Genomic DNA, 24,713 nt, shown 5'->3' on the forward strand with positions numbered 1-24,713 from the left:
CATAAATAAAACATGGAGAACCAAACCACAATGCCTTACTTTCTGCTTCTGGAATTCTCAAAATATCGTCATCTGCAGCTTTTGCATTTCTTCTTCTTCTTTGTATTGTACCTGTTAACTGTAACAACAAATCTTCTCATCATCTCTGCAGTTGCTTTTGACCATCGACTGCATAGCCCTATGTACTTCTTTCTCATGAATTTAGCTCTACAGGACCTGGGCATTGTTTCAATCATTGTGCCCAAATCCATGATAAATTCTCTGATGGGCACCAGAAATATATCTTACTTTGGTTGTGTTATTCAATACTTTCTCTTTCTCTCCTTTGAAGCTTCTGACTTATCCCTCCTGACAGTTATGGCATATGATCGGTATGTTGCTATTTGCAATCCATTGCATTATGAGATGGTGATGAATTGGAAATACTGTACTGAAATAATAATTCTAGTGTGGGTTACGGGTCTTCTCTATGGAATGTTGCATACCACTAGCACTTTTTCCATCCTATTTTGTTCTAATGTGATCAATCAATTCTTTTGTGAAATTCCACATTTGCTAAAACTATCCTGCTCTGGCATAAATGTACCTGAGGTTGGAATTCTTGTGGTCAGTGTCATTGCTGGACTAGGTTGTTTTACTTTTATAGTTGTATCTTATGTAGTGATATTTAAGACAGTGTCAACAATTCCTTCTGAAAAAGGAAGGCAAAAAGCCTTATCGACTTGTGTCCCCCATCTTACGGTAGTGTCTATGTTATTATTAAGTGGATGCATTGCCTATCTGAGACCTTCTTCTAACACTCCATCTTACTTAGAATTTGGGTTGACTGTTTTGTATGCCCTCCTTCCACCAATGTTCAATCCAATCATCTATAGCATGAGAAATAAGAATATCAAAAGTGTCCTTTCTCAACTTTGGAGGTTTTAATGAATTATTTAATGTTATTTATATTTATATATTCTTTCATTCTTTTCCTAATAAAGGTAGAAATTGATAGTTGGAATGGAGGCAAATCCAACCTCTGAGACAGGAGAACCAGGAAACTAATTACACCCGTCTTTGATAGACTTGCAGTGCTATCAAAGGCTGTCTTCTAACACTTTTATCTATAAATGGGAGATTTTAAGGTATATAGAATTTCAAAGAATGTTATTGGAAGGGACCCAAGGGAGCCAAGTTTGACTTAGTTTAGACCTGTATCATTGGCTTTTGTTGCCTAAGTGTAGAACTTTACTGTTACCTATAATGGATTTCATTTTGCTTCATTTTCCTGATGTTCACGTCTGTCAAGATCGTTTTGGATTTTGAGGCTATTTACTGTAGTGTTGGCTATTCCTGCCAGCTTGGTGTCATCTGCAGAATCTGATGAGTTCCCCTTCTATTTTTTAATCTACATCATTTATAAAAATATTGAAGAGTACTGGGCCTAAAACTGAACTTTATGCTGTGTCCTGGTTTCTAGTGTGGAGCCTTAAGCACTACACAAACCTGGTTTTCACTCATTTTAGCTTTTCATTAAGAAATGCTGTGCAAAACCAGACACTTAGGATGATGTGTAGGATGGGTGAGCTGATACTATCTTCCATAAACCTTTTGTAACCACAGCAATATGAAAAAGCAAGAAGTCAATTTCATAACACTAAATCTTACTTAGATTTTGGGTTGACTGTTCTGTACTTCTACCCCTGTTCAATCCAATTATCTGTAGCATGAGATGTTTGGCAGCTTCTAGCATATCACAGGATGACTCCCTTTGGTTTTTGATGAAGTGAGTATTGGGGAGTAATGCGATTGTGGAAAAGAAGTGTAATGGAGAAGATGGTTTGTTTTTTTTTCTCCTTGTGTTTTCCTGTATAAAATAGCTTCCCTCTCATTGCTTGCACATAATATGCCAAATGAACGCTTTAGCTGCTCCAGAGTTATTTTTCTTTTGATACCTTTTAATATTATTTAGTATTATTTTGTACCTTTAAATCAGCTTTAATTCATGGTATCTGCCTGGACAAATATCTGTATTTTTTCTTGGTAAGGATTTTCAGAAGGGGTTTGCCATAGTTTCCTTACTAGTACTGAAGGAGAGGGAGAGTGACTAGATTAAAGTTACCCATTTCATTCCTACCACAGGAGTAGATCTCACTGTCTCCTGGTTTTAAACTTGATTCGTTGAACTCTGTATCAAACTATTTTTCATACATGCACCAGGACATTCTTTTTTTTCTTTAGAATTCCTTTGGGAAAATGAGAAACCAAACAGGATGGGCAGGATGAATAAGCTGGTACTAACTACCACACTTTTTTTTAAAAAAAAATTTTTTTTATTAATAATACAGTTAAAACATTGGACATGGCATGACTTTTCTGGTTTAAACATTTCTGTCAAGTTTTACCTTACAACAAATATGGTGCATCTTCAATATAAATATTTACAGTCTATCACAATTCAAACACATAACTTATTTCTTCTGTGAAAGTTACATTGAAATCAATCCTATTCCTATTTATCACAGAATACTAGCAAGTAGATTTTCAAACTTTCAACTTGTCAATAATCCTTTGTCTCCACTTTCCTCCTCCTCTCCAACCAGTGATACATTTCCTTCTACCATAACATTTTGAGAACCAACAGAAATGAAAATGGAATTTGTGTAATTCAAAATTGTAATAGAACATCATATAAGCTTTCAGAAACACTAAGTTGATACAAATTGGAAAAGATAAGACATGCTTTATTGTATAACACCCAAAAAAGGAATATAAATCAATGTACATCAGGATGATTTTATTGAAATGTGCCTGAGAAGGATTTCATCCAAGCTCATGAAAAAATGTACCAAAAGCCTTATCCAGGTTTGTGTTTCTATGCCACCATCTGTCCAATACTTTTTTAAAAATTTATTTTAGTTAAATGTATCTAACATCTATACTTAAATTAAGATTCACCAAATAATGGCTCAGTATACGTATATTTTGGAAAGTGCCCTATGCTTAGTGGTATCACCTAGGCAATAGCAGTACCTTCCTTTGAGAATGAGAAGCTTTAAATTAAAAGGATATAATTTTTTCTTCTATATTTATGCACCTGTATTCAGTGGTGAGATTTGGCTGGTTCACACTAGTTCAGGTGAGCCAGTTGTTAAATTACCCACCTCTGCTATCAAAGTGGATCCTGGGTGCTGCGCTGCACTGCAATGGAGAAATGGGTAATGGAGCGGCTGACACGAGGGAAGGAGAAGACCACTTTTCCTCTTCTCCCTACTTCTCTTCCTTCCCTCACGTTGGCCGTTCCATTGCCCATTTCTCCATTGCAGTGCAGTGCCCAGGATTCACTTTGATAGGGGGGGGGATAATTTACCTGGCCAAACTAACTTCAGTTTCCCCTACATTGGAACCAGATTTAGTCATGCTGCCAACTTTTCCCCCCCCCATTTATATCCCGCCCTTCTCTGAAGACTCAGGGGGGCTTACACTATGTCAAGCAATAGTCTTCATCCATTTGTATATTATATACAAATTCAACTTATTGCCCCCAACAATCTGGGTCCTCATTTTACCTACCTTATAAAGGATGGAAGGCTGAGTCAACCTTGGGCCTGGTGGGGCTTGAACCTGCAGTTATTGCAAGCAGCTACTGTTAATAACAGACTGTCTTACCAGTCTGAGCCACAGAGGCTTGCCCTCTCACTTCTGCCCGCAGACTGACCAACACTCCCTATATGCAGCTCCAGCCCTCCCTACACTTCCCCCAATTCTTCACCTTGCCACACAAGCTCTCAGGAGCATCAACTCCTTGTCTCTATGGTAACCTCCCTCCTCATTCCACAGAAACCTTGCCTCTTAAAGGAGCCACATCCAGATGTCTGAAACATCCATGAGACCAATGTGCAGACAAGCACCCTTGGAAACAGCTTTTCAGCAAAGGGTGGAAATTTAACAACTGGTTCGCCCAGGGTCAGATTGGCCATCAGGGGAGGGTCATCCCACATGTGCAGTGGAGCTGGAGCTGGGGATGGGCCATGCCTCCCATGACAGCCAACCTGATCCTGGGTGAACCAGTTGTTAAATTATTTGAATCCCACCACTACCTGTATTGACTGTTCTTTTCTTGATTTTGTATCTTATTTGTGTAATTTCCTGTTTATTCCATATTCTGCAGTTGTGGTTATTATTTGTTACTGCTTTGTTCAATAAACTCTTTGAACTTTTACTTAAATTATTTGGGCATCACTTTGTAATCCATGTATCTCATATTCATATTTTTGTGTGGCATATGGGAATGAGCCCATCCCCTTCAAGAGTCATTTTAATACTAGTTTCATCTGAGGATGTCCAGGACTCTTGGATGAGAACAAAAAGTCTGAGACTTTTACAAATATGAAGAGCTTTGAAGCTATGTGAAGATTCCCCATCCCTGCAAGTATGGGCCAGACTGGGAGCTGAATGGGGGAGACTGTGGGCAACTGAGGTTCCTTGCCTGTGGAGAACAAAAGCCCTGTGTGGGGGGGTAGCTGAGGATTAGAGCGTTTGTGGGTGCTGGGGCTGCTTTAATGGGCTAATTCAAGCACAAGGCTTTATAAGATGGTGGGGAGCACGGAGTGATAGCACCAACAATATTTCCTTTCATTGCTTATGGATGTCAGTCTGTACTGATAAAGAAGGTTGTAACCATCATCCAGGTTTGGAGTCCTTTATTTCGGAACCTGACAATACAGATGACAGACAGCATGAAACAGTTTTTTTAAAAAAATGCTTTCCTCATTTATTTGGTGTCAAGATCATTTTTGACATTGTTGCTGAATAGTTTTTCAACTGTTTTCAGGCATCATGTTAAGGCATGTTGTGCTTAAACATGGTTTGTAAATATGAGCAAGATAAAGGTTCAATCCAAAATAGCAACAAGGAAGAAATGAGGTTGATTAGAACCAATAAAACTTGATGTAGCTAAAACACTCTTGAGATAATAAGTCTTTCGAGACATGCAGGGCCATAAAAGGTTATATTCTATCCCTTTCATATATAAATGTAAGATTTTAGTGTATAAATTGAATGGCATCAAAATATTGATGAACTGATTTTGTCAATGTAACCATTCTTGCGATCACCCTTTCCAAATAATAAGTGTAGTCTTTTTTCTTCTAACTTAGAAGAGTATCAGAATTTTGTACTTTCTAAAACATGCTGTGCCCTCCCAATGGGATATACATTCTTTCTTAATTTTCCAGCTATGACTTTGATTCTTTCAACCCAGCCAAAACTACTGAATTGGCAGATGCAGAAAGGGGTCATCCTACCAATCTGTCCCTATATATATTCATACTGTGCATGCTTCTGAATATTTCATATCCTGAAATATGAAAAATGCTGAAATTTGTTTCTTGATATTTTGCCTAATGGAATGGATGGGCTCTTCTGGGGAAGTTGTAGATGCCACAGGGGAAATAAATAAATTCTGCAGTTATTAACTCTCAACAATTTACTGCACGGAAATATTTCTGCATAAACTGAGGATGCACTTACTGTCTAATTCAAGTATATGTATAACTCTCTTTCTAAATCTTATTTGCTGTGTATCTTGTTCAGTGAGTCTTTTTACAAAACTCTGTGGATTTACTATATTATGTAATCTATTATAGCTATTTTATAAGAATCTGTAAGTTTATATTTCATCACATTCTATGAGACTTGTTTTAGGTATGTATCTGCAGTCTGATCAGGCAATCAAATGCACTTTCAAGGAAATGTGGGTTGCAATACAACAGTGCAATAATTATCTCACATTTTTGGATACCCACACAAATGTCACTGATTTTGGGGTTTTATTGTGTAACCATTGGCATTCCACTAGGTTTCTATGGATTTCCTGACACTCTTTCCTGCTTTTCCCCTTTTTGATTTACAGAAGGACTTAAATTTTTTACCCTTGCATTAATGACGTGGGCTTACCTAGTTTAAACTTTCCCCCCATGTGTGCCATGCAGAATAGAGGACAGATTGTTTTAAAAGCTGGAGGTGAAAGTGAATCAGAAGTGATGAAACATAGTTCAGGGAACTCTTCTGACATGATTCATGTTTTTCCTCTCACAATTTGCACTGCTGATATGACTGTAACCCCAATTATGTTAACAAGCTCAGATATTATTAGGCAATATAACTGGTCCTTATGTTCTTAATGAACAATTAGATTAATAAGCATGGAGAAATCAGTTTTATTTTTGTTTGCTAACTATGTTAAGAAGCATGCAGAAAACAGTTTCATTTTAGTGTACAAGTCTCTTGAGGAAAACAAAACAGTTATTAATAAACATTTGGAATAGAAGTCTCTGCAGATACTGTAGATGTTCCATTACATGAAAATTAGTGGGCATTGACTTAGTGGTAAGATATTTAACACTTTCTTAAAGCATAGAATAGATAATCTAAAGAGACAAATAAATCACTTATTAATTGAAAGTTTACAGAAAAGGAGAAAATTGGTATTTACAGTATTTCAATATATTTTTTGTGTAATAACAGGGTTAGTTTTATAACTCTTCCATAAGGAAGATGATTGAATCAAATTATTGCATAAGATAATGTTCTGATATGATAGAAAAGCTATTTAGGAAAGACAATTTTTAACATTATTTATTAAAAATAAGAACCTCATACACAAATTCTGAAGTTGTTATGAATCAGAATCCAATATGGAGAGATTTCTATATTTGTATTAATGGTACCTTTTACCCTATAATTTGCAAAAAAAAATTAGACCACATCTTCATACGTGTAAATGAATTTTGAAATGAAATTGAATGGGTAAACTGTCCACCAATGGGCAAAATGTCATCCAAAAGTCATTTCACAATTTCCATGGATATGGATAAAAGACATGGATGGTAATATTTCTAAATGTCTTATTATTTTTACTTATTTTTTTGTTTCTTTTTAAATATTTTAGTTTTATCATTGAAAACATAGGTTCACATTTTTAAAAATGGTGATATATCAGATTTCAGAGCCATAATAGGTTATTTATCATTCTGTAGTCAAACTCTAATGGAGAGAATATAGATGTGTATTGAAAGAGAGACTGCTTTTTTTTATACTGAGCTTTCATTTCCTTCTAATATCTGATATCTTATTTCTTTTGATTAAATATATTTTCCAGTACAATAATAGTGTATATAATATCAATGAAAGAATATTAAAATAGCAGTTATCTTTTAAGTAAAGTTATATCTTCCTTTATTTTAATATTGTTTCATTAAATACATGGTTAGGAGACTAGTGTTTATTAGTTTAAAGGTATTTTATGTTTATTTTGTGTCATCTAAAAGCTGTTAGGGTAAAAGAGAGAAGAGAAGAAAAAAAATTCATCTATCTGTCACATAAAACAGAAAAACAGAGACATACAGTGTGAAAAATGTAAGAGTTTCTTTTTATATTTCTATGCTAGATTTACAGTTCCTTTCTAATAGAAGCACAAAGCTCTCTATGTAGCATATCCCACAATTTTACAACACTACCATAAACCTTTACCAGAAGTAAGGGACATATCAAATTGCCATTTACCAAAATGTATCTAACTTCATCTCCCCCTTCTGCTTTCTTGCAGTTATGCCCTGCAGCCTTCTCTTAAGTGACATATGGAAAATCAAACCACAGTGTCTTATTTCTTGCTCCTGGAATTCTCAAAAAATCAGCATTTGCAGCTTTTGCATTTCTTCTTCTTCTTTGTGTTATATCTGGCTACTGTAACAGCAAATCTTCTCATCATCTCTGCAGTAGCTTTTGACCATCGACTACACAGCCCCATGTATTTCTTTTTAATGAATTTGAGTCTACAGGACCTGGGCATTATTTCAGTCATTGTCCCCAAATCCATGGTAAATTCTCTCATGGACACCAGACACATCTCTTATGTTGGTTGTATTACTCAAAACTTTCTCTTTCTTTCTTTTGAAGCTTCTGATTTATTTCTCCTGACAGCCATGGCATATGATCGGTATGTTGCCATTTGCCATCCATTGCACTATGAAATGGTGATGAATTGGAAAGCCTGCACTGAAATAATAATTCTAGTTTGGTTTGCTGGTCTTGTGTATGGAATGTTGCATACCATTGGCAGTTTTTCCATTCTGTTTTGTTCTAATGTTGTCAACCAGTTCTTCTGTGAAAGTCCACAATTGCTAAAACTATCCTGCTCTGGCTTAAATCTACTTGAGTTTGGAATTACTGTAGCTGGTATCATTGCTGCATTAGCTTGTTTTACTTTTATTATTGTATCTTACACAGTGATCTTCAAGGCAGTGTTTAGAATCCCTTCTGATCAAGGTAGACAAAAAGCCTTATCCACATGTATTCCTCACCTTACAGTAGTGTCTATGTTATTATTAAGTGGATCTTTTGCCTATGGGAGGCCTCCCCCTAACACACAATCTTACTTAGATTTTGGGTTGACTGCTCTATATTCCCTCCTTCCACCCCTGCTCAATCCAATCATCTATAGCATGCGGAATAAAAATATCAAATGTGTCATTTCTCAACTGTGGAGATTTTGACAAATTATTTTAATATTATTTATATTTTGTGCACAGTTTTACTATTTTTCCCTTTTCTTCTCTTTTAATTCTATGTATAAAGGATTAAGGTAGAAACTGATAGTTGATCTGAAGGCAAATCCAAAATCTCAAACAAGAAGAACCATAGAATTCTATATGTTGTTTAGTAAATGTTCTGCATTCTAATTTAATATCAATGCACTCTACAGATGCTAAATATGGATGTTTGACAGCTCTGGCTTTCCACAGGTTGATATTTCTTGATGTTAGTGAAGTGAGAATCAGGGTATAATGTGAATGAGGGAAATATCTTAAATCCAGAGAAACTTTAAATGCTGTGGGCCAGTTTTCTCTTTGCTTTCCTGTTGTTGTTGTTGTTTTTATTTACATTTATATCCCGCCCTTCTCCGAAGACTCAGGGCAGCTTACATTCTGTATAAAATAGCTTCCCTCTAATGCTGTACCTTAATATAGCTAGTTTTGGCTTTTCCAAAAGTACATGGGCCTCGATAGAATTTTCCTCTTTAATTGGTCATTTATTCCCCAAGTTTGATATTTTGCATCTTTCAGTAAGCCTCAACTGCAAGTGACTACCTGGACAATTCTCTATAGTTTTTTATGTAATGTTTTTTGGAAGGGGTTTGCTATTGCTTCCTTTAAGGACTGAGTTGGGGGACTAGCTCAAAGTCTTTCATCTGGTTACATCCAAAAGGCAGAATTGAAGTCCTGTTTTATAGTCTGTATCAAAGAGATTTTCAGAATCTTTAGCTTAGACTATTATTCCTATCCCTTAGAAATGCTTCAGCAAACCCAAACACCTGGCAGGGTGAGAAAGCTGTATGAGTTGATACAGAATCACACAACCCATTGGTAATCAAGAGAAATCAAAATTCAAGAAATTAAATTAGGATGATACATGCTTCTAATGAAGATAAATAATAATAATAAAGGTTTCAGAAATCTTACAATCTGATACAAAGGGGAAGAGATAAGACATGTTCTCTGCTCTAATACACAGACAAAGGAAGATAGACAGATCTATACAAGAATGATATCTTACTGAAATCTCCTTGAGAAATAATGAATTCCATCCATGCTACCAATAATGCATACCAAAATCCACAGTGCTATTTTGTGATATCTCTGCCACCACCCTCAAAAGTTGAATGTTTACAAAATGGAAGGTTTACTAAGTACTTTGAGGCTTGGTATAAGTATACCTGGGAAAGGTGCCATATAGTTATTGAATCACCAAGGTGACATCAGTAACTTCCTTTGATGAGGATGAGGGGCTTTCAGCTAAAGGGATATGCAATGTTCTCCTACATTTTAAGTTCTCTTTTGAATTTTGCTCTTTAGTTTTTTTGCTCTATCTATAGATATTTCTTATTTATATTACACTTTGCTGTTAAAGTGATTATGTTCTTCTGCTCTGCTCAATAAACCCTTTAAACTTCTATTGATTTGTTTGTTTGTTTCTAATCCATGAACCTCCTATTCCCATTTGGCTGTGTAGGAACTAGGCTTTGTTTCCAGCATTTCTCAAGGCTATAGCAAATTTTCTCATGGGCAAGAGACACATTTCTTACTTTGCTTGTGTTGCTCAATTCATTTACTGCTCCTGATTTCTTCCTGTCTTTTACCAAGTCCCAGGACAGTGATCAGAAACACAGGAAATTGCTTCTTTTGAATCCAGAAACAATAAGTACATGATGAATAAAGAGAAAATAAATTCTACTATTAATCCATGGAAACTGATTTAAAAGCATAAGATAAACACAAGATGATACTCAAATTTCTTTCACAGAAAACAAGAACTCTGGAGTTTTGTAAAGATTCCCACTCTATTCATCAAGAAAGAAAGAAAAACTAGCAGATTAGTTCAGAAAGGATTTTAATCTTTTAGACCTTTCTTAATATGAAAAATCAAAATAACTCACTAAACTTGTCCAAATACAACAGTGCATTGCCACTATACTGCCTTACAGTTGTGGCATACGATTACTTATGCACTATCTTGTTCTGAATTTGGTGAGATACCTCATTTTTGAGATAGGCCAGTCAAGAAACCAACTCCTCATTAGTACATAATTCTACTTTTATAGTCTTGAAAGCTGATTGTATTCCAGGGGTGAAATGCTACCGGATCGGACCAGATCGTGGGAGTAGGTAGCGGAAATTGGTTTTGGTTTGCTGATCTGGTAGCAAAAATCTGTGGCCCTGCCCCTCCGCTCATCCCCCCCCGCACATCCCCCCTCTGCTCATCCCCCCCGCACATCCCCCCTCTGCTCATCCCCCCCCGCACATCCCCTCCACTCATCCCCCGCATCCTCCCTCTGCTCATCGGCCCCCAATCGCCAGTCGCCTGCTTGCCTGTTTGCCACTTTTCTTCCCAATCACTCGGCGCTTTTTTCCCGCCACTCGGCGCTTCCGGCCCACCTACTATACCCCCGGCTTATATAAGGTCCCCTTTCTACGCAGCCTAGCTACTTCACCCAGAAGTTTGCTGGCCACTCGGACCTCGCCTCCTTGCCTCGGACCTCTCCTGGATGCCTCACCGAAAAAGGTAAGGATCGCCGGTTGAGGCCTAGCGTGCTGCCCCCCCCCCCATCCCTGAGCTCGCGTAGTTCGCACAGCCGCCGGGGATGATTTGCGGCCATGTGCTACCCCCCCAGGGTCTCCTGGTACCCTTGCTTGCCTGCCTGGCCTGGCTAACCACCCACCTTCCCCCCCCAGCCTCCGGCTTGCCTTCCTGGACTCCTTGCCTTGCCTGGATACCTCGCTGACTTCTACTTGCTGAAAAAGGTAAGGATCGCCAGTTGAGGCCTAGCGTGCCGCCCCCCATCCCCGGGCTCACGTAGTTCGCACAGCCGCTGGGGATGATTTGCGGGCCATGTGCTACCCCCCTCAGGGTCCCCTGGTCCCCTTGCCTGCCTGCCTGGCCTGGCTAACCACCCACCTTTCTTCCCACCAGCCTCCAGCTTGCTTACCTTCTCTGAAGAGACGAAATCCCCAGCCGCTGCTTACAACGTGGGCCTCCTTCGCTTCCTGCAAGCCCTGTGATCAATTGCATCGGCTAGCAGGCTTTCTTCATCAGTGAGGCTGTGAGCTACTGATTCTGCCTGTTCTGTTCCTTCAACTGGGTAAGTTTTTTTTCTTTTTTGGTGGGAGCTTTAAAAAAATAGTTAACTGAGGGGTATTTTTTTTTATTTGTAGTTTAGGAAGTTTTAAAATTTAGCTGCTTTTATCTAAAAATAAAATAAAATAAATATTTGTGAGAGCTTTTTGAGATTAGGTCTGTTTCTGTAGTGTTTCACAAACACACACTATTTCACAAAGCTGTATGTGGCATTTTGTGTGTGTGTGTGTGTGTGTCAGTGTTGTTTTGTGTGTAAAGTGTAAAAGTGCTTTTTTTTTTTTGGCTTTTTGGGGCTGTGAGCTGCTCCTGCTTGCTGCAGGGGCCATTTTAGGTCAGGCACAGGTGTTTCCTAGTTGTGGGTGAGTCTGTGGTGTGGTGTTGTGTTGTGTTGTGAGTTAAGTGTAAAAGTGTTTTTTTTTTTTTGGCTTTTTGGGGCTGTGAGCTGCTCCTGCTTGCTGCAGGGGCCATTTTCGGTCAGGCACAGCTGTTTCCTAGTTGTGGGTGAGTCTGTGGTGTTGTGTTGTGTTGTGAGTTAAGTGTAAAAGTGTTTTTTTTCTTTTTTTTGGCTTTTTGGGGCTGTGAGCTGCTCCTGCTTGCTGCAGGGGCCATTTTAGGTCAGGCACAACTGTTTCCTAGTTGTGGGTGAGTCTGTGGTGTGGTGTTGTGTTGTGTTTTTACATTGTGTGTCATCAGATAACAAAGCTCCTTTTTTTCTTTTTTGCAGTAGCTGCTGCCTTTAACAGGAAAGATGAAAAGGCAACAGATTTTGACCAGTTTCTTGGCCAAGAAACCAAAATGTGAAGAACAACCAGCAGAAGTGGAACAAGAACCATCCCCAGCACCACAAGCACCACCACCTGAAACTGGACTAAATAGCAAAGCAAGTATGGAGTCACCCACTGCACCTGAAATCGGAATCATTCTTCCTGACTGCTGGACCTTGCAACAGTACAACTACTTCCAAGAGAAATATGATGGCTTAGAAGTTTCAGACAGGAAGCTAGGTTGTAAATATTGTGCGAAACATGGCTTCGCAATGGAGAGCGGTATTCATGTAAGCAAAGAGTGGAAGCTTTTCAAGATAGAGCCAGCTGGGAAAAGCAAGGAAGTGCATCAGGCGTCTCTACGGAAGAAAATGAGAGAACATTTCGTATCGAAATCACACACCATTTGTAGAGACAATGTCAAACAAGCTGAGCAGGAAGCCATAACAAAAGCAATGGACAAGATTTCTGAAACTCAATTTGCCACCACTTCTAGAATGTTCAAAATTGTTTACAGCCTGGCAAAAGCATGAAGACCAATTTCAAGCATCGAAGAATTGATAGAGCTACAAACAGAAAATGGAGTAGATCTGGGAGTATGTCTGCATTCAAGACCAACAGTTGTCAAATAGTTGAGTGCATCGCAAATGAAATCAAAACCCAAATGTTTTCCAGCATCATTGCACAGAATCTGAAAGTATGTCTGATCATCGATGAAGCCTCAACAGTATCCTGCAAGCCAGTTTTGAGCAGTTTTGAGGTTAGGAGAGCTCTATCAGAGGACAATCTTCAAAAACTTTGCTCAACCTTTATTACAGCTTACCCTTCCAAAGATTTACTAGAACTATATAAAAACATAGTCCGTAAGCTACAACCATTGCTAGTACATGACCAGAACTTCTCAGGTAACAGACCCTGTATTACTTCCACACTGCAACCCCGACTTCCGGCTGAGCTTCCTGTGACATCAGAGTTGAGGAATGTAAACTCTGTGATCCCACTCCAAGATCTTCCAATTGAGCCATAGGTAATTTGCCACTGCACTATAAGATGGTAATGAATTGGAAAGCCTGCATTGTAATAATTCTTCTAGTATGGGTTACAGGTCTTCTCTATTGCATTCCACCGGCACTTTTTCTATCCTTTTTTATTCTAATGTGGTCAACCAATTCTTCTTTGATATTCCATAGCTGCTAAAACTATCCTGCTCTGGCTTCAATCTATTTGAGGTTGGAATTCTTGTGGTCAGTGTCATTGATGCACTAAGTTGTTTTACTTTTATAGTTGTATATTGTGCAAAGGCCCTCGTGGCCACGACTATCACCTGCTTTTCGAGCAGGAGTCGTGAGCCCAGGAAAACTGCTAGATTATGCATAGGGTCTGTTTGGGGTAGTGCCACCCTATACAAGACCAAAGGTGGTAATTCTCCCTGAGCCAATGAACCCCAAACCCAGAGCCACTCGATCTTGAAAAGGTTAAGTTTCAACCCATTGCTCCCCATCCAGCCCCTAACAGCCTCCAGGCACTGTGAGAGGGAGGACATATCTTGCCAGCCATATTTTTAAACCATAATTTACATTGTTAGCCATCACTTGTGGGTTAGGGCAAATATACTGGGAAAAATGACATTGTGGATTTCATAATGATACCTTGTGGTGAAATGCTACTGTTATTATAACCCATGCTGTAATATAGAATCTTATTCTGAATTTGAGGAGATGTTAGCTTTTTGAAATAGACCAGCCAGGAAATCAACTCTTCAAGTTTAGTTGACATTTTAGCATTTTGAAAGCCATGCTGTGCTTAAGCATGGATCGTAAAATAAAAACAAGATAAATGTTCAATCCACAATACCAACAAGAAAAAATTGAGGTTCTCCAAATTCAGTAAGAATTGGGGAACTGAAACCTCCTGAGATCATCAAGAATTCCCAGAAACCAAATCTACCAGTTTAATGAAAGGAAACCTGCAGTACTATCAAAGGCTATCTTCTAACCCTTTCAACTATAAATGGGAAATTTTAATGTATTTGTAACAGGAGTGGTGCTTGCATCATAATAGTTATATATATTGAGACTGTCAGTGTGCTCACTCTTGCCTATAGATAGTGTTATTTTTGTTTCTACCTGCTTAGTTATCAGAAACAATAACCAAACCCAAACACGATGGGATCAATTAGCTGTTTTATGGGTCAAACTTTTACAAAGGAATCTTTTCAGATTGAGGGTTGGCACCTGGGTGAGACCAGATAAGGTCCAATAGCATTCAAAGGAGGTGCATCTGTCAGACTTTGTCTCTTATGCCATTGTAGACTAATTCTATAGACTCCTCCCCCTATCTCAGCCAGTCTCTCTCCCACATTAGTAAAGTTAATTGGAGAAAAAATTATTACCCACCCCAGGGGTGAAATGCTCCCAGTTTGGATGGGATTGTCCAATCCAATAACGATGGTGGTGGGTGGTTCGGAGAACCGGTAGCAAAAATCTCCCCCCCCTCCCAGCATGGCCAGCTGAGCCACGTGATCATCAGATATTTTTTTTTAACTTTTAAAAGTATTTTTCCCTTCGGCCAAAAAAAATGCTTTTAAAAGTTTTTTTAAAAAAAGGCTCTGATGATCGCGCAGCTCAGCTGGGATCGTCTGAACCTTTTAAAAGCATTTTTTCTCAACCTCTTCAACCAAAGAGGTTGTAAAAAATGCTTTTAAAGGGTTCTGGCGATCAGGCAATTCAGCTGGGCTCAGAACCCTTTAAAAGCATTTTTTCTGCAACCTCTTCGGCCAAAGAGGTTGTATAAAAGAATGCTTTTAAAAGGCTCCTCTGGTGATCCCAACTGAGTTGCCTGATCATTAGAAGCTTTTAAAAGCTTTTTTTTAACAACCTCTTTGGCTGAAGAGGTTGTAGAAAAAATGCTTTTAAAAGTAAAAGTAAAAAAAAAAGTTGGCCACGCCCACCCAATCACATTTCCTCCCACCAAGCCATGCCCACAGAACCGGTAGTAACAAATTCTACATTTCACCCATGACCCACCCCCTGCCCAATTTCATGACCCTAGGAAAAAGGAAAAGAAAAGAAACATCCGTAGATGAAAAAAACCACCCTGCCTCCCAGCCAAACAGAATAGCCTGAGGCAACCCAATAAGAACATTCCACAAATATCCATTGATGGGAAACAAAATAATTAAGAAGAAGAAGCAGTTTCTGCATTTTAGATGGAGACAGGAAAACCGGAACTTGGCAGAGGTGTTTAGTGAGAAGGAATGTGATGTCCTACCACCATCACCCACATCACCCACAGACTGTGCCATTGAGATCTTGCTGGGGCGAAACTCCCTAAACCTAAAATGTGCTCAATGACTCTCAAGGAGTTGGAGGAACTGAGAAACTACATTGATAATAACCTAGCTAGGGGATTCATCCAAGCTGCCAAATCCTGAGTGGCTACCCTTATGCTATTCAAAGAGAGGAAGGATGGGTTATTAAGATTATGTATTCATTTTAGGATGATAAACAGTGTGTATGTAGAAAACATGTACCTTCTCCCCCTCATGAAAGACATGTTGGGACACTTAGCTGAAGGAAAGGTGTTCCTTGGTTCCTTGGATGATTGATTTAGTGGTAAAAAGAGATTTGGAGAGATTTCTATGTAGACTTTAAATAATGAACTAACTACATATTTAACATTGGTAGCTTTTCCACATGATAATTATGAAGAATAAAAATAGTTTTAATTTGCAAAAATTTGGATCAAACCTTCATGCATGAACTGATCCCTAACAGGTGAAGTAGCATTGGCAAAATCGTCTCATAATCTATCAGAATGTGGAAAAAAGAAATGCATGGTAAAATATGTTTTTCTTTCTCTGTTTTTAAACAAGTTAAATATTATTGTTGGAAATGTGCTAACAGGGCATTCAACATTGTTAAAAAAATGCTGAGATGTCAGAATTCAAACGTGCAATATGTTGTGTCTCATTTTCTGTCCAAACTCTACTACAAACATTTTTGGTTTGAAGTGGATGGGATACTGTCTTTTCAAATTGAGTTTTCATTTCCTTCTGATTGTTGGATAACCTTCAAATTTCTAGGCTCTACCATATCGCAAGATCTAAAATGGACAGCTAACATCAAAAACATCATCAAAAAAGGACAGCAAAGAATGTTCTTTCTGCGCCAACTCAGAAAGCTCAAACTGCCCAAGGAGCTGCTGATCCAGTTCTACAGAGGAATTATTGAGTCTGTCATTTGCACCTCTATAACTGTCTCGTTTGGTTCTGCAACCCAACAAGACAGACACATGCTTCAGAGGATAATTAGAACTGCAGAAAAAAATAATTGCTACCAACCTGCCTTCCATTGAGGACCTGTATACTGCACGAATCAAGAAGAGGGTCGTAAAAATATTTACAGATCCTTCACATTCTGGACATAAACTGTTTCAACTCCTACCCTCAAAATGACGCTATAGAGCACTGCACACAGAACAACTACTCTGCTAAACAAATAATTCCCTCAACATTGTCAAACTATTTACTAAATTTGCACTATTAATCTTCTCATTGTTCCCATCACCCATCTCCTTCCACTTATGACTGTATGACTGTATCTTTGTTGCTGGTAATCCTTATGATTTATACTGATATTAATTGTTTCCTGATTGCTTATTTATACCCTATGATTATCATTAAGTGTTGTATCATTAAGCGTTAAATTTGTATCTTATGACCATCATTAAGTGTTGTAAGTGTTGTACCTTGATGAAGGTATCTTTTCTTTTATGTACCTGAGAGCATATGCACCAAGACAAATTCCTTGTGTGTCCAATCACACTTGGCCAATAAAAATTCTATTCTATTCTATAAGGGGATGTATTATTCTGCTAATATGTGATGTCCTATATCTAAGAGTGGATAATTGTGTCTTTACCACCAGGTGAATATCAAAATAGTAGTTATGTTGTAACTTAAGTTCTATAATTTCTTATTTAACAATATGCTATTAAATACATGTTTAATAATCTTGTACTTCTACATTGGTTTAAAGGCTTTTAATGGTATTATTTTAGCCTAATGTTTGGTAGGGCAAAAACTGTCATTTACATAAATACACATACAGAGAGAAATTATGCAAAGAGGAAATGCCTGCTCTCAAGATTTCCAAGTAAGAGATATAGCAAATTATTTTTATATTTATTGGATACATTGTCTTTGTTCCAGAACTACAAAGCATCATACATTGGAATTCTCCTATTTTCCGAAACTACCACAATCCTGTAGAAGTGCAGACACTTTATGATGGGTCCAATTATTCTGAGTCATCTTTCATTGATGAAAATAGACCTAAACTAACTTTGTTCTACCCATAGCCAACTGTTTTGATCATTACATGATAACTCAACTGAAAAGAGGAAAGAAGGAAAAATATGAGGTTGCTAGTTGGTTCTTTAGTACAGACAGGTAAAAATGGGAAAGGGTGTGCTCTGATATCCCCATCCTACATCCCTGTTTTCTGTGTTCTGATCCTTGGTTCATTCCATCCATGTTTTACTTCTCTTGATGTTTTCTATTCTCACCACATATCAAAATGCCACCTCCAAAATTTTATCTAATTGAATTTCCCTCTTTTCTTTCTTTGCAGTTATGCCAGCTTTGTCATAAATAAAACATGGAGAACCAAACCACAATGCCTTACTTTCTGCTTCTGGAATTCTCAAAATATTGTCATCTGCAGCTTTTGCATTTCTTCTTCTTCTTTGTATTGTACCTGTTAACTGTAACAACAAATCTTCTCATCATCTTTGCAGTTGCTTTTGACCATCGACTGCATAGCCCTATGTACTTCTTTCTCGTGAATTTAGCTCTACAGGACCTTGGCATTGTTTCAATCATTGTGCCCAAATCCATGATAAATTCTCTCATGAACACCAGAAATATCTCCTACTTTGGTTGTATTACTCAATTCTTTCTCTTTCTCTACTTTGAAGCTTCTGATTTCTCCCTCCTGACAGTCATGGCATATGATCAATATGTTGCCATTTGCCACCCACTGCACTATGAGATGGTGATGAATAGGAAATACTGTACTGAAATAATAATTCTAGTGTGGGTTATAGGTCTTCTCTATGGAGTTTTGCACACCACTGGCATTTTTTTCCATCCTTTTTTGTTCTAATGTGGTCAACCAATTCTTCTGAGAAATTCCACAATTGCTAAATCTATCCTGTTCTAGCATAAATCTATCTGAGGTTGGAATTCTTGTGGCCAGTGTCATTGCTGGACTAGTTTGTTTTAGTTTTATAATCATATTTTATGCAGTGATCTTCAAGACAGTGTTAAGAATCCCTTCTGAAAAAGGAAGGCAAAAAGCCATATCCACTTGTATCCCCATCTTATGGTAGTATCTATGTTATTATTAAGTGGATGCTTTGCCTATCTGAGACCTTCCTTTAGCACTGCATCTTATTTAGATTTTGGGTTGACTGTTCTGTATGCCCTCCTTCCATCCCTTTTCAATCCCATCATCTATAATCTGAGAAATAAGAATATCAAACATGTCGTTTCTCAACTGTAGAGCAGGGGTGGGTTCTAAATTTTTTTACTACTGGGTCTGTGGCCATGGCTTATTTTGTGAGCGTGGCTTGATAGTCATGTGACAGTGGGTGTGGTTTGATGGTCATATGACTGGATAGACATGGCCAACTCAATGTCTCTCATGTCAAGGGATACCTCGCCTGGCCCCGCCCCTCCCAGCCATTCCTTGTCACAGCCTCAACGTATCTATAGTTCTGCAAAAATGTTGTTCACCTTTTTTCAACTTTATTATCTACATACTATAGATCAGGGGTCTCCAAACTTGGCCACTTTAAGATTTATGGACTTCAACTCCCAGAATTCCTCAGCCAGCTTTGCTGTCTTAAAGTCTTAAAGTGGCCAAGGTTAGAGACCTCTGCTATAGATGCACTTTCATGGACCACTGAAAGGAGGAAATGGCTCACATGCATTGCCCAAGAGTGTGATAGGCAACAGGCTTTTAAGGGGCTGCTAGAAAGAAGGGGGGAAAGTATTTTCCAAAGCACCAGAAGGCAAAACAAGAAGCAATGCATGGAAACTCAACAAAGAGAGAAGCAACCTAAAACTAAGGACAAACTTCCTGACAGTGTGAACCTATATAGGTTTCAATCATAATTTCACATATAAAATAGCCATTCATGTAATACAACCTGCATATTGTTCAAAACAATCATTAGTATTATGTCTGATGTTTGATAGCAAGCCTAAAATCCTCATTCCCTCCCCACTCCAGGGGAAGGTTACGTCAAAATCCCCATTTCCTCCCCACCCCACTAATCTGTTCTGGGAAGGAATCAAACTCCCCCCTCTTCATTTCCCAAATAAAATATCCTAGATAATTAAGGAATAATCAAGCTGCTAGCAAGGAACCTGTCTGGAATTCCACATTCCTGCCAGCTGCATAAAGGAAACTTTGTAAGCAGAGATCATAGAAAGTGGAAGCCGGAAGTTCAGCTCTATTTACAAGCAGGCAGAAAACTCATTCAAGACAGGATACTTCACAATGGAAATCGCCCAAACTTTTTTAGAAACACAAAGCCCATGTTGCACAAACCCCAAAACTTCAAAAACATTGAACCATATAAGAATTCCTCCTCTTATCCAATTTGTTGTTCAGCTGATCCAGAAAGGAGCTTCCAGCTCTGTCAATTTAAAACGACAGTGTTTCCCCCCACCCCCCGCTTCTTCTTTGCCAAGCAATCTCCTGGCTGAGAAGTGAGCCGATCAGTTGGGAGGCTTCTTGGCTTCTCAATTTAAAGGGACAGTGTCTTCTTGTTGTTTTTTTCTTCTTCGACAACTGAGTCTTGATTTTTTTTCCTCCTAGCCGATCAGCTAGGAGTTGGGAAGCAGCAATAGATTGGGGGCGGGGCCAGGCAGAATTTTTACTATCAGTTCTCCGAACTATTCAAAATGTTTACTACCGGTTCTTGTGAACTGGGGAGAACCGGTAGCAACTCACTACTGCTGTGGAGGTTTTGATAAATTCTTTTAATGTTATTTATACTGATACATGTTTTCATTCTTTTTCTTCTCTTAAAAAAATAATAAAAGTAGAAATGGATAGTTGGGATGGAAGCAAATCCAACCTCTCAAACCAGACAACCATAGAACACAAGATGTTATTTCCAAAATCCAGCATCCTTAATTACTGTCAGTTTAGTTTACCGCTGCTCAATATGTAAGTTTCTTTCACATATCTTATTTATTTATTTATTTATTTATTTATTTATTTATTGAATTTATATTTTCTGCCTGTTCACCCATAGCAACTCAAGGCAGCTTACAGAATATAAATCCACATTTAAAACTAACAAAAAATTAAATAAATTAATGTAGTACAATATAACAAAATCATCCTCCATCTCCCACCCCCAGCTCCAGTGACAGCAGATCATATGAGCCATTTAATGGGCTCCATCCCACTCTGGGTTCCCCAGGCCCACTGGCAGAACCAGGTCTTCAGCACCTTCCAGAAGAATATTAGGCTGGGGGCTATTCTAATCTCTGGGGGAAATGATATTCCAGAGAGAGGAAGCCACCATGGAGAAGACCCTTCTTCTGGGTCTCACCAGGTGTATCTCTCTCAGGGTTGAGATCCACAATATTCCCTGCCTCCCTGTCCGGATGGGTCAGGTATATGTGACTGGCAAGAGACAGTCCCCTAGATAACCTGGTCCCACACCATGAACGGCTTTAAAGATGATAACTAGCACCTAGGAACTGTATCAGGAAGCAAATCGGCAACCAATGCAACTCCCACAGGATAGGTAATATACGTGCACACCAGGGTCTGCACAAAACCATGCAGGTCACTGCATTTTGCACCAACTGGAGCTTCTGGATGCTGTTCAAGAGCAACCCCATGTAGAGCGTGTTGCAATAATCAAGACTAGAAGTGACTAGGGCATGAATGACTGGGAGTAGGGACTGTTGGTCTAGGAAAGGGCATAACTGGCACACAACCCACAGTGGCACAAAGGCCCTTGTGGCCACGACTATCACCTGCTTTTCAAGCAGGAGTGGTAAGCCCAGGAAAACCACTAGATTATGCATAGGGTCTGTTTGGGGTAGTGCCACCTTATCCAAGACCAAAGGTGGTAATTCTCCTTGAGCCAATGAACCCCAAACCCAGAGCCACTCGATCTTGAAAAGGTTTACTTTCAATCCATTGCTCCCCATCCAGCCCCTAACAGCCTCCAGGCACTGTGAGAGGGAGGACATATCTTGCCAGCCACATTTTTAAACCATAATTTACATTGTTAGCCATCACTTGTGGGTGAGGGCAAATATACTGGGAAAAATGACATTGTGGATTTGATAATGATACCTTGTGGTGAAATGCTACTGTTACTATAACCCATGCTGTAATATAGAATCTTATTCTGAATTTGAGGAGACATTAGCTTTTTGAAATAGACCAGCCAGGAAATCAACTCTTCGAGTTTAGTTGAAATTTTAGCATTTTGAAAGCCATGCTGTGTTTAAGCATGGATCGTAAAATAAAAACAAGATAAATGTTCAATCCACAATACCAACAAGAAAGAATTGAGGTTGTCCAGATTCAATAAGAATTGGGGAACTGAAACCTCCTGAAATCATCAAGAATTCCCAGAAACCAAATCTACCAGTTTAATGAAAGGAAACCTGCAATACTATCAAAGGCTATCTTCTAACCCTTTCTGCTATAAATGGGAAATTTTAATGTATTTGTAACAGGAGTGATGCTTGCATCATAATAGTTATATATATTGAGACTGTCAGTGTGCTCACTTTTGCCCATAGATACTGTTATTTTTGTTTCTACCTGCTTAGCTATCAGAAACAATAACCAGACCCAAACATGATGGGATCAATTAGCTGTTTTATTGGTAGCAAAAATCTATTTTAGGTTGGAATTCTTGTGGCCAATTTCATTGCTGCACTAGGTTGTTTTACTTTTATAATTGTATCTTATGCTGTCATCTTCAAGACAATGTTAAGAATCCCTTCTGAAAAAAGAAGGCAAAAAGCCTTATCCACTTGTATTCCCTATCTTACGGTAGTGTCTATGTTATTCTTAAGTGGATTCATTGCCTATCTGAGCCCTTCCTCTAACACTCCACCTTACTTAGATTTTGGATTGACTGTTCTGTATGCCCTCCTTCAACCCCTGTTCAATCCAATTATCTATAGCATGAGAAATAAGAATATCAAAAATGTCCTGTCTCAACTGTGGAGGGTTTGATAAATTCTTTTAATGTTATTTATATTTATTTATTTTTCATTCTTTTGCTTCTCTTAATAAAGGAATAAATATAGAAATGAATAGTTGGGATGGAGGCAAATCCAACTTCTCAAATTATAGAATTTAAGATGTTATTTGAAAAAATCCAGCATCCCTGTGTCAGTTTAGTTTACCCATGCTAAATATGGATGTTTGGCAGCTCTGGAATTCCACAGGCTTGGGAAATTTACTGGAGAAAATGACTTATGGTCATTTGATAATGATATCTTGTGATGGAATTTGAGGAGATATCAGCTTTTTGAGATAGGCCAGTCAAGAAACCAACTCCTTAAGTTTAGCTAAATTATACTGCTATTTTTAGAATGTTAAAAGCCGTGCTGTATTTAAGCATGACTTGTAAAATAAGAACAAGATAAAAGTTCAATCCAAAATACCAGCAAGGATGAAATGAGGTTGCTCAGAGCCAATAGGAACTTGGGAACTTTACCTGCATGAGGTAATCAAGAGTTCCAGGAAACCAAATACACCCATCCAATGAAAGGAGACTTGCAGTGCCATCAAAGTCTGTCTTCCAATCCTTTCATGTATAAATGGGATATTTTAATGTATATAAAATTTCATAGAATAACAGAATTGGAAGGGACCTTGGAGTGATGTAGTCCAAACTTTTCTTTGACCAGGAGAGTCATTTCAGACAAATGACTGTCCAATCTCCTCTTAAAAGTTTCCAGTGTGGAGGCACCCATCACTTCTGAAGGCAAATCGTTCCATTGGTTAATTGTTGTCACTTTTAGCCTCTAACTCTTTAATCATATTTGTTGCTTTAATCATATTTATTGCTTTTCTCTGTATTCTTTTCAGAATACATTTTTTTTAATATTGTGGTGACCAAAAATGGATGCAGTAGTCCATGTGTGTCCATATTAAGGTACTACTAAAACAGTACTAATACTTCACATGGTCTTGATTCTATCCCTCAGCCTAGCATTGCCTTTGCTTTTTGGCTACATTTGCACACTGTTGGCTCATATATAAATATTGTCCTTTTGGACTCTAAGATTCCTATCACAGTTAGTGACATTGAGTTTGACCTAATCCAGGGGTGTCCAAAGTTTTTTGAGTGAGGGCCAAATACAGAAAAATAAGCAAAGGCCCGGGGCACGGGGGGGGGAGGGGGGGGGCTGAATTTTTTTGTACCAGTTCTTTGGGTGTGGCTTATTTTGGGGTGTGGCTTGGTGGTCATGTGACTGGTGGGTGTGGCTAACTGCTCATGTGACTGAGTGGATGTGGCTATGGGCATAGAAACTACTCAGAGGGCTAAAAAAAGTAATTTTTGACCAGTCCTCACACTTATGACCATCCTCACATTTATGCCCATTGCAGCATTTTTAACAACCATATCACTCATTTCACAACTGCTTCTCTTCACCACGGTTACAAGATAGGGTGCAAATGTAAAGATAGTTGTAGGTGTGAGGACAGGTCAAAAATAACTTTTTCAGCCCTCTGAGTAGTCCCTATGCACAAAATGCTGCAACAGGCATAAATGATGACCGGTCATAAGTGTGAGGACTGGTCAAAAGTGTGAGAACCTGTCAGAAATCACTTTTTTCAGCCGTCTGAGTAGTCCCTATGCACAGTTTAGGCTTAAGTATATACAACAGGCATAATCTTAAAAGTAGTATCTGTATCTGTGATGAAATGTAGTCTGGGAGTTGCAGCAGGGAGGGGCTCTTTGCCCCCAACAATCTGGATCTTTATCTTACTGACCTCGGAAAGAGGGAAGGCTGAGTCAATCTTGAGCCAGTCAGAATTGAACCCTTGGCTATGGGTAGAGTCAGCCTGCAATACTGCATTCTAACCACTGTGCCACCAGGGCTCCATAATGAAGAAATTACTGTACTCTGGAGTAACTCCTTGTGTGTGTCATTCTTGGTTCCGTGTGCCTAACATTAATCCTGCAATTCTGAACTACATTCCACCA

The 24,713-nt window shown here is 38.6% G+C and overlaps 2 protein-coding genes and 1 pseudogene across 2 annotated transcripts; all 3 read left to right on the plus strand.

The window, feature by feature from the left end:
* LOC131197494 (olfactory receptor 14A16-like) lies at window positions 1-927 on the plus strand. Its single transcript, XM_058181622.1, has one exon. It carries the CDS (start codon window positions 13-15, stop codon window positions 925-927), a length of 915 nt encoding a protein of 304 aa, XP_058037605.1. The 5' UTR covers window positions 1-12.
* A 6,695-nt stretch (window positions 928-7,622) lies between these two features.
* On the plus strand, window positions 7,623-8,537 carry LOC131197530 (olfactory receptor 14A16-like). Its single transcript, XM_058181714.1, has one exon. The coding sequence runs from the start codon at window positions 7,623-7,625 to the stop codon at window positions 8,535-8,537; it is 915 nt and encodes a 304-aa protein (XP_058037697.1).
* A 9,563-nt stretch (window positions 8,538-18,100) lies between these two features.
* LOC131198162 (olfactory receptor 14A16-like) lies at window positions 18,101-22,729 on the plus strand (annotated as a pseudogene).
* The last annotated feature ends 1,984 nt before the right edge of the window (window positions 22,730-24,713 follow it).

This window comes from Ahaetulla prasina, chromosome 4 (assembly GCF_028640845.1).
Source record: "Ahaetulla prasina isolate Xishuangbanna chromosome 4, ASM2864084v1, whole genome shotgun sequence".
Classification (NCBI taxonomy): domain Eukaryota; kingdom Metazoa; phylum Chordata; class Lepidosauria; order Squamata; family Colubridae; genus Ahaetulla; species Ahaetulla prasina.